The sequence below is a fragment of the Oenanthe melanoleuca genome, chromosome 7 (genome assembly GCF_029582105.1).
Source record: "Oenanthe melanoleuca isolate GR-GAL-2019-014 chromosome 7, OMel1.0, whole genome shotgun sequence".
NCBI classification, from domain to species: Eukaryota; Metazoa; Chordata; class Aves; order Passeriformes; family Muscicapidae; genus Oenanthe; species Oenanthe melanoleuca.
This window is the reverse complement of record NC_079341.1, coordinates 16,105,889-16,116,743: the sequence shown is the minus strand read 5'-3', so window position 1 is coordinate 16,116,743 and position 10,855 is coordinate 16,105,889. Positions and strand designations below refer to the sequence as shown.

At 37.4% G+C, this 10,855-nt stretch overlaps 1 protein-coding gene across 10 annotated transcripts in view; it reads right to left on the bottom strand.

Moving 5' to 3' along the window:
• Positions 1-1,123: 1,123 nt before the first annotated feature.
• The window catches only part of LNPK (lunapark, ER junction formation factor), a 48,498-nt gene continuing 38,766 nt past the window's right edge, over positions 1,124-10,855 (bottom strand). For 8 of the 10 annotated variants that reach the window (XM_056495776.1, XM_056495775.1, XM_056495777.1 and 5 more), the window contains one exon: positions 7,406-8,361. In XM_056495776.1, coding sequence (XP_056351751.1) covers positions 8,165-8,361 — 197 coding nt within the window. In that variant the 3' untranslated portion in view covers positions 7,406-8,164. Of the gene's footprint in view, positions 1,763-7,405; positions 8,362-10,855 lie in introns of those variants that run through there. The other 2 variants (XR_008840893.1, XR_008840894.1) reach the window with 1 other exon arrangement.

Sequence of the window (10,855 nt, the reverse complement as noted above, 5' to 3'; positions counted from 1 at the left end):
GCCAAGACTCATATGAAAACATTCACCTGTAAATCAGAAAGTCCCCAGAGATTAATTTCTGCACTTATGCTATTTGCAAAAAATATTTAACTTAAAGGTATCCCTTTTTTCCTGAAATAATTGCTTGCAAGATGAGAACTAAAACACAATCTGAAGTGTAGTAAAGGTAATTGCTGCACTTACTGCTCATGTCATGTTGATGTATTACTACGTATCAAAGGTCACAGTTCTGTACTCATACATTATCAAATTTGAAAGAGCAATATTCGAATCCGACCAACCTTTAAACTGCCCAGAATCTGTGTGAAAATGGATGTGGCTAACTTGGATTTAAAAAAAAAAAAAAAAAAATGAACCCATGTTTCGGAAGCTGAGGGGTCAATCAAGCCAGACTGACAGGGTTACGTGTCACTTCTGTGCATCTAATACCCTCTTAGATTATCAATGAGGTGCAGTACACTGATCACAAGCTAAAGCAGCTGTGCTAATGAAAATGAAACAGTCTGAAAAAATTAGGTAATACAGGCCTGTGACACAGGGCAGTACCTTGTGGACAATAATGGAGGAATAAGGACATAAATCACCATTTAGATACAATAAAACCTGCAATACCCACCCTGAAACGTCTATGGAAGCGTGGGCCAAAGTCAGCATCTGCACAACTCCACAATTCTCTCTGAAGCTGCCACGTATTTTCAATCCTGAGTCAAGGCAGGTTTTCCCTGCCTCTGCTTCAGCACACACAACATTTTGCAGCCCTGTGCCAGCCTGACCTCTGAGGGTGGAGAGCTGGCTGCTCATGCCATGAGCCAGGAGCTCTCACAATTGGCTGTAGCACAGACAAATGGGTCTTATCAGAAACTACTCAACCTTGAACAACTTTCTTCTTCTACATATGCCAGTCCAACTGGGGGGCAGGGACTGCACTAAAGAGGCAGGGGGCCTCTCATCCTTGTTTGGTAACACATGGGGTACTTAAAAACTCAAGCTGATAGAGTACAGCCAGCACAGAAGGAACTATTAAACAGAATTATCACCTTAAATCATCAATTAAGCTCACATAAATAAATAGCTTTTTCATAATCAGCTTTTTTCCTTGAGAAGTTACACACCAAAGACAGCATATAGTCAAATAACAAGCTGTGCAATTTAATTTCATATGCTTTAAAATTTGCTTCATTTGGTAAAATAGTAAATTTCAAAAGGGGAGAACAAGCTCAAATATTTTCTCAATTACAAGCAAAAAAGCTAAGACATATTTCAGGAATTCTATTAGAGCCTAAGAACTCACACTAATTAATGTGTTTGCCATTGATTTTAATGGAATTTCAACTGCAGGTGATGTATAGTCAAGGCTAAAGCTAGGATTAAAATGATACTTCTGATTAAAGATAATATTTATAGTACATAAACACACATACCCTTTACTAATGCAACAAGGCTATTACAACAACAGCATCTATAAATATACAGGATCTCCTGTTTAAATAAAAGCTCAATGTACAAAAAATACAAGTACAAACATTCCTAAAGAAATAACAAGTTTCACATTTCCTTTAAAATGTCATTCAAAATAGTTTTCTTAAAATGAATTTTCTTGGTGGTTTTGGAAAATTGGTGGTTTTTGAGTGCTGAACAAGTCAAAATTAAGTTTCATCAACTGAGCAGAACTCCTTGAAGTGATGCAAGGAATTAGAGGGCAGACCACTTGAGAAGAGCTGGAAGGTCTTTGTTGCTTGAGTTTTCTACAAATCCAGCTTCTCTATTTTCATTGAGGCAGCAAAATGGAGAAAGAAAGAGAGAAAGAATGATTATTTCAATATAAGTTACAAATTCAGAGATGACTTTGAATTTACAAATTGAACACCCAAAATCGTCAGGTCTCCAGTATCTGCACCCCTTGTTTTCTCCCATATCTGATTATCTCAGGACTTTGCTGCATGTGTTCCTCTCTGGCAGTTGCAATCTCCCTTTTGCAAATTATTTTTGTCACACAACAACAAAAGAATACATGATTTCACAGTGGCAAAGGCTTATAAAGCCCTCCTGAAAACATTAGTAATAGTTCACTGAAAATCCTAGCAGTACAATGCTAGGTACACACAGGGGCAGTCCTGAAATAGGTTTATTCCCACAGTGACTACTGTGAGAAATAACCAGTATTATTTGGTCAGGACATCCCCTTCTAACCAAAAATTTAAGTCATGATCAAATTGATTTTATGCAACCTTGAAAGTTATATTATGATACAGTACTTTAGATTTTTCACTGTTGCAAAGTTAAATAATCTATTGAGAATCTTTGAAGTGTTTGCTTTAATCTCAAAGCCCCATGCTTTGGGAACAAATTATTGTATAATCAATACATTTCATTTTAAAGCCCTTCTCACTATCCTGCCTATCATATACCTCTCTAGGTCTTATTCTTCATAGAATCACAGAATCGTTATTCTTTCAGAGAAAAGATTGAGTGTGACCTGACAAGACCCCAGAGAGGTCCACAAATCAAAAGCAACAGTGAAGTCAAATTCCTTGAGACTCATCACCTTAAGGGACAACTCAATTTCTTATTTTTTTAGATGCTGGAGGGTAGCAGCTCCTACTGTTAAACACTATTGGAGCTTATTCTATTTGTTGTGTAAACAAGCCTCTAGTGAAAACTCAAGGCTAAGAAATTCCCATCCCCATCCCTACGCAGGATGCCATTCTTTTCCTCCAAACACTGAGAATCCAAACTAGGAGTACACTGAATTTCAGACTACCAGACAACCTCAATTAGGACACATTTCTGATTGAAGTTTACAGTTTGTGCTCTGGCAAACTTTGGTGCATTACTACACACCAGGACCTGGAGCCAACAACCCTGTGCCAGTCAATCCCATCAGCTGTAATTCCATGCCTTCATCACCTTCCACAAACCTGAGACATATGAATTCCACTTAAAGACCACACCATGGAATTGAGGAGCACTGCCAAAGAGCAGTAATCATTTCACATACATTTTCCTGTCAGTGAATCAAAACTTTCTGACAACCACCAAAAATGTCACCCATATACTGCCATTAAATACATTCTTAAGCAATCATGAGAAATCACATGCCATCAATCAAACAGAATCCACTGGCCATGGAGCCATTTTTATTGCCCTCTCATTCTCCAACTTAATTTTAAATCTAATCACTCCTGCAAGGCTATTTGTCCAAATTATTTTGAACTTTCAAATTTCCAGTCTTTATTCCTGGAAAACTTACTTTCCTCCCAATGTTTATTATGTATCTGCAGCCTTTTTTAAAATTAGCCTGTGCTAGGGATATGTTTTCTGTACAGACTCCTTCAGTCTTCCTCACTACACCAGAAATCTTTACAGGGTTACATTTTACAAATTCTAGAAGGGAACTGAAACATGAGATGCTGACATCTGAGGCATTAATTTAACCACGTGACTGGACAGCAAAAAACTTCTCAGATTAGGGGAAAAAACAAATTAAACCAAAACCAGTCTGAAATACACAGAAGGAAATGAAGGCTTAAAGATTTTGCTTGAGAACACTCAGTGAACTGGTCAAATGATTATTTGCCAAAGACACAAAATTAATCTTCAAGGTTATTGTTCTAGTGCAACATTCACAGACAGGACATCCCTTACCCCATGAAGCTTTCCCATTTATAGGATACCTAACAAAATCCCACTCCAGAAGCAGAATAAATAAGGAGAAGCAGCCTATTTAAAACCTTCTTTACATCCAATATTCTTGTACTGAATGTGTTCATAGACTTCACAAAAATGAAAGACTAATTTGTTAATAGCAGACATAGCTATTGAATAATGAAAGTTTCCTCTAGCCTATTCACTCCTCCAGCACCACAAATCCACAAGAGCACAAAGACTGCTAAGTTCAGAACCGTGTACCAAAAAAGAAGTGTTTCTCCTAGCCTTTGGAAGGTTAAAATTTTATAATTATCTCAAAAAGCTAGATGGCTTTTTTTTCTACCAAGTTATTGTCATATGCTTATTCTGGAATTAACTCTAAAAAGCAAACAAACTTCTCCAAAATTATTCCTTGTCAACTGCAATCTTACTATTTCTGAGGTAAGAACATGATATTAACCTGAGTTGTGTACTGCCATGTGGTAACAGCCAAATCCTACTACATTTTCTGAAAGAAAAACCTCTTCAAGCTCATCTTTTCTATCTCTTGATTTGTCTTTGTTGTAAAAGATAAAAACATTACCCCTTTCCTCCCCCAACTGTTTCACTCTTTCATTAAGTCCTTCCATTGGCTGCTACTCATGTACCACATGGGGTTCAATCTTCTTGGCTTCAAGGCAACCATACCCACCCTTAGTTACTTGCTTTTGATAACCTCTTGACCATTCCTAAACCATCAGCTATTGCATTATCTTCATTTGCCATTCCTTGGGAGCCTCTCCTTCTTGCATAGTAGCTAAACAGATTTCTTGAGAAATCATCATACCAAGATTCCACTAAATGCTTTAATTCAAAATGTCCAAGAGCAATCAATTATGTTCTCTTTTAGAAGTATCAGAATTTGAAATCCTATTGCCTTTTTAAACTCACTTAAAATAAAATTTAAATTTGACTGCCTCCCTTCAATTTATTTTTAACTAGAACACTCATTAGTCTTTCATGACAGTTTTTGCACAGATAACTCCTCCCTAGTTTATAAATTAAGAGAATAAAGGACATGTCTGCAGTTATTCACAATATTCCAGAGTCAATCAAAACACTGCACCAACAAGCTTGCTAAGTATTACTTCACTACCCCACTTTTCATCCCAGCCACAGAAAGAAAGGGGGCTCCTATGACATGTTAGAAGCCTAGTCCTGAAAGAAGCCTCATACTTTTGAAAAATTGAGATTCGAGTGCATGCCAAGAAGTCAGAAGACAACAAAACATGGAACCACAGTATTTCTGTATTTTTTCCCCTCTACTTTCTTCCATTTCCTCATTCTTAAGAGTCAAACTGCAACTGGATTAAATACAACAATTGCTGTACATTTTTTGTCTACATGCTCCTGCTTCCAAGGGTTTGTTTGGTATTGCAATGACATGACTAAGTGTGGTTACTGCTGTTCATTTACAGATATTTTTTGGTTCAATTCCTGCTGGACAGGTGCCTTTTACTACTGCCACACTTATAATACATAGAAGCCAAGAAGCAACTGCTGCAGAAACAGAAGCCTCTTCCCATATTTATAACAGGACTGGGGCATCCACACTTGGCAGGACTAACATGTGAATGCTTACTGTAAAATGAGAAAAGCTCAGTCCATAACAGTTATAGTATCATCATGAGGCTGAATTCACCCACAGATTAACCCTGTGCTCTCATTTACTAGAGCTGCTTTAAAACCCTGAAAAATTAGAAAGTTAAAAATAGATTTTTCTCTACCAAAATTCTAGTATATCCTTAGCAATCTTCAAGCCTTCTGAAGAAATTAATGGAAATGAATGCTCAGACACTTTTTTTAAGGACGAAAGTCTTTCCAGACAATTCTATCATGCACTTCGAACAGACCTAAATATCTTCCTGTGCTCAAAAGTTATAGGTATTTTTAGGCCACAAAGCAGGTTTTCATATCCTAAAAAACATTTATTTCCACATCAAATTGACTGTCTCTACCTGATCCTTCAGTGATATATTAAACAAAAAGTACCAATCACTTCTGTGGCAAGTTGCTCATGTCACATTTAAGACTCTTGGGAGAAAAATACCCCACACACCCCACCCTCAAATATTCAATCTCCTTTTTCAAAAAAATGTTCATATTCCCAAAATCCTAAGAAACATCAGCTTCTTTGACAAAAGCAGGACAAGTGAAAATATACATGTCCCAAGCTAATGAAAACATTTTTAATACATAGGTCCAATATCAACAGTCAATTCTCAGTCAATTCTATAGACATTACATGCATTACACCTCAGCCACTGCTCATCAGGGAAAGGACCTGAAATTACTCTACACAAGACCAGACACTTCAGATGCACATTTCTGAAAGGAAATAGTATCTGTGCCTAGACTAACCTTAAAGTTCTGAACTGACAATAATTCATGCCTTCATCTCCCATATGATGGGCCAGGATATCAAACTTTACTTGTTTTTAGCACTTAGAATGCAAGTCCAACAATTTACTGTGCTGAATTACTCACATGGTCTGTGATTTTTTCCTCTCCAAAGAAATAAGCCTTTAAGCAGATAAATCAGTGAGGCACAAAATGCAGTGTAGAGATTAGTAACTTACAAAATAATAAGTAAGTTTTGCCACCTTTCAGGCAAAATTATTTCCTTTTTAAATAAATTCTATAATCTAAATATTCTAAATATTCTCAAAGTATTAAAAAATTAATTCCCCTACCACTTTGTACCATGTACTTTTATCATACTATAATACATGTTCTGAAAAGAGACTGTTTTCTTTGTATTCCCAATTACACACAAAATGTTTATTTGCTAATGGTTCATGTAAGTATAGATAAACACCTATGAGTACTCCTTTAATCACATGCCTACATTCTGTCTATTAAGACTACTAATTAAAGTATTTATTGTAATTTACATAGTGAAGTGGAAAAAAATTCTTCTTTAATCTAAATACAGACTACACTTGATTCTGACTGATGCAAGGCTGACCTTCTAAACTATCCCCAAATAAAGAAAATAAAGCTTGTATTTGAAAAAGAAAATTAATCATTGTTGTTCATGTAATAATGATGTCTTGTATAAAGACATTGATACTAAGATCATGTTTAGAAACATGCTTTTCTGGAAGAAGATCAAACTACTAAGATGAAGGGGCTTTGCTGCCTTTACAGAGTAAAAATCATTTCCCTGCAGAACCAAAACATTAGATTTAAAATGCTTTTGAAATTTCCCCTCTCCCTGTAGTGAGGTACATAGCACTGCACAAAATAAAACTTTTATCAGAAGTATTACTAAAGCAACCAAGTCACGTATGTTCAGCATTTATTTCTAAAAAAATCTGATTGACTTAGGTACCTCATAGACACCAGAAAACTTCTAATCCAGGATCCCAGCTGTTACATTTAACAGGAAATGTGTAACAAGTGTCCTTAGCTTAAAAAGCAATGCAATAAAAAAAAATTACATTTTCAGTAATCCAGCAGCAAATATTCATTGCAATTGTAACATTAAATAGTATCAACAAGCTTTAGGTACAGTCAGAAAAGCCTTTTGGCAAATGCACATGCCCTTCCCCTTTTCATCAGGGATCTATTCTATCCTGTCAAAGCCACCTTAGCTACAAATTGACATGTTCCTTTAAAGGTGGCACATTGCTTCTAAACTGGCATAAAGAAACTGTAGAATAGCTGCATACAGTAGAACATGAATTCTCTTCAGTTTTAGGAATCACAAAGCAAGTATTGCTGCTAGATGTCTTTATTTTCCTTTAACAAAATACACAAAGGCACAAAATTCACTTATATCTTGTCATTATTGTACAGGTATAAATAGTGCTTTGTATTCAAGTACAATCAAGTGCAGAGACTTCTTATATTTTATGTAAACACAAAACAGTTTTGCATGTAGGTGCCTCTGGTTCATCTGCAAAGCAAACACCAAAGGAGATGCCATTTATCCAAGTGCCATATAACTGAATTCTGTCCAAAAGTTAGACAACAAATGATATTAACACCACTGCAATGACACTTCCATATGCTTAAGTCAAATGTGATGACACTTTAGCTTGTAAACATCTGTGTATTAAACATGTACTCAATCCATTTTAACAGGGCAGCATTAGAAAGCATCTTAAGTTCACTAGACCAAACTTACTAGGTCAGATGCCATCAGGAATTGCTCTTTATGTGTGACAGCTAAAGAGATGTCAAACTGTAGGTCACCCTTAGTAAAGCTTGTACTTTTAAGTTTTTAAATACGCAAACTAAACAAGGGCTACAACTGTTAGACTTCAACCAACTACACATTCTATGTGTTAACTCAGACATGCTTAATTTACAACACCCACTTTTACATATAGCTTTGACACACCGTGGCAGTTGAGGCAGTTTAAGCCCAAGCAAGATTTTTAAGTTGTACCATTAAAAAAAAGCTCACCTGAATAGTAACAACAGGCATGAACAAAGCTAAAAACTAGCTACAGAAGGCACTTGAAGTATTTTATTCTGCTTTTATTAAAGGTTCTTCACTTTGTTCAGCTGAAGTAGACTCTGAAGTAGCCTCTTCAGTTGCTGAAATGTTTTCTGCTTCTTCTTTTTCAGCTTCTTCAGCTAGCTTATCATTTAGATGCTCAGAACTTGGTGCTTTATCATCTGTGTCATTTGTCTCAACGAGCTGGTCCGCATCATCTTCAGATTCTGTGAAAAGAAAAATGACAAAATAGCCATTTCCAGAAATTAAGAGGCAGCTAATATTCTTAAAAAGCAAATGAAACATCCTGCAATTGCATACAGATTTTGACTGATTTTTTTAAGATGGTTATAGGTAAAACAATTAAAGTTCAAGAGGGGAAAAAAATAAAATACTATGGAAAAGAGCTTCGCTCCCACTATGCATTATTTGCATATGTTCATCCTTAAGAAGTTTCCTAAGCTTGTTTACTAAAGTGAGACATTAGAAACACATGATGGCAATTCAGTTTCTTTGTGCTTGGTAAAGTCAGTTTCACCAATTGTTTAACTGGTTATAAGGGCTCATTCTGTACACAAACTAAAATACTCTACTTGATGAAAACTACTTTAAATATAAGGAATCTAATAATCAGGAAAAAAATAAAAACCCAAATATATCAAACCATCCGATGAAAACTATTACATATTCTTTCTTCCCAGGGGTAGTGTAGGATGGTTGCATAGGCATGAGTATACTTACTCTTCATCTAGGATGGGAGTTTCTTTGATAACATACATATTTTCAAGATCAAACACATTTATTGAAAGTATTGCTTCTAAAGAAGTAAATTCTAGCTTCACTACAATTCAGTAGCATATGAGAAGAGTCATATTTTGAAGTAAGCATAAGCACTGGAAAACTGAACGTAGTGTTGCACTAAATGACACAAAGGTACTGTAGAATAGTATTGCTGATGGCAGTTTTATTTATTGACTAGTATTACCCAATACTATACAGTACTAATGCATACTGTGAATGTGAGTGTGCAAAATTGATGCAAAGTTACAGCTCAAAAATGTTAGCCTTATCAAATATTTTTAACTTCACAGAGTTCAGGCTTAGAAGCAACCTTAAAGGTCAATCTAGTTCCAACCTTCTCCTGGACCAATTTGCTCAAATCTCCATCCAACTGGGCCTTGAATAGGGATCGGGCAGCCACAGCTTCTCTGGGCAGCCTGTTACAGTGTCTCATCCCTCTTCACAGTGAAAGATTTCTTCCCAATACCTAACCTAAACCCACTCTGTCAGTTCATACCCATTCTGCCCTCTCCTGTCACTATATGCCCTCGTACAATGTCCCCCTTCTCCAGCTTTCCTGAGGCCTCCTTTGATCCTGGAAGAAGCTCTATGGTCTCTCCAAAGGCTTCTCTTCTCCAGGCTGTACAGCTCCAACTCTCTCAGCCTGTCATCACAGGACAGGTGCTCCAGCCCTCTGAACACATTTGTGGCACTCCTCCAGATCTGCTCCAAAAGCAGAATGTCCTCCTTAGGCCAGGGGCCAGTTGTGGTTTAACTCAGCCTGCAACTGGGCTGCAGACCAGACACTTGCTTACTCCCCACCCACTCTCCTGCCATCCTGGTAGGATGGAAGGAGAATCACAAAAAAAAGTTAAACCCCTGGATTAAAATTAGAACAGCTCAATAATTCAACAAATTAAGATAGTAACAGATTTTTTTTTTTTTGTAGTTAAGCAAGGGGGAAGAGAAAAGAAAAAAATTCAACATACATGACGCCAAATAAACTGTCAGGACATGGCTGGCTTTCTGGGCTGCAATCACACATTGCCAGGTCATGTTGACATTCTTGCCAATCAACATCCCCCTCCTCAGAGTTGCTCTCAATTCATTCCCTGCTCAGCCTGTACTGGTGCTTGGGATGCCTTGATCCAGATGCAGAACCTAAGACGTGGCCTAGCTGAACTTCATGAGGCTCACTGTCCCACCTCTCAAGGTCTTCCTGGATGGAATCTCTTCCCTGCACCACACAGCTCCGCATCATCAGCAAACCTGCTGAAGGTGTGCTCAAGCCCACTGTCCATGTTCCTGCCTAAGATATCAAGCAGTGCTGGTCCCAACACCAGGAAAAGTGTCAGTCAAGTGCAACATGTTCATGTTGCTCAAAACATGTTGTGTGTCTGAAGCAATCAGATTGCTTAGGCTGACATGGAATTCAAGCAGAGCTGAAAGTTTTAGAACCATTGCTCTGGCTTCTTGGCCCATGACTGAGTAGAAGAGCTGCTGCACATCCCTGTCCAGCAGACCCTGTACAAACACAATCTGTCATCAAGAATTTAAGACCCTCTCTCCCCACCCAAATCTCTACCTAGCTAGTTCCAGGCTTCATTTCAGACTGCTCAGAGCAGCCCACATTTTCTCAGACTTGATCTTTCATTTTAGCAAGTCTGCAGCTGACTTACCTCCTGATTCCTTCCCTGCTCTCTCAGCTACAGGCTGCTCAACACCTGCCTGGCTTCTTGTTCCAAAATTTTTCAACCCTCCTGTTTCTGCCCAAGCAAATTAATGCTCCCAGTTACTTCCCAGGCCTTCCTGCTCTTCAATTTCCATCTTGATCCCATCTGTGTCTGTGCTCAATCTTTATCTCCCAACTGACAGTTTTCTTTCTGTCTCATCTCTGCATTTTTTCTTCAGCCTTGAATTCTATGAATAAGTTTGTGCATT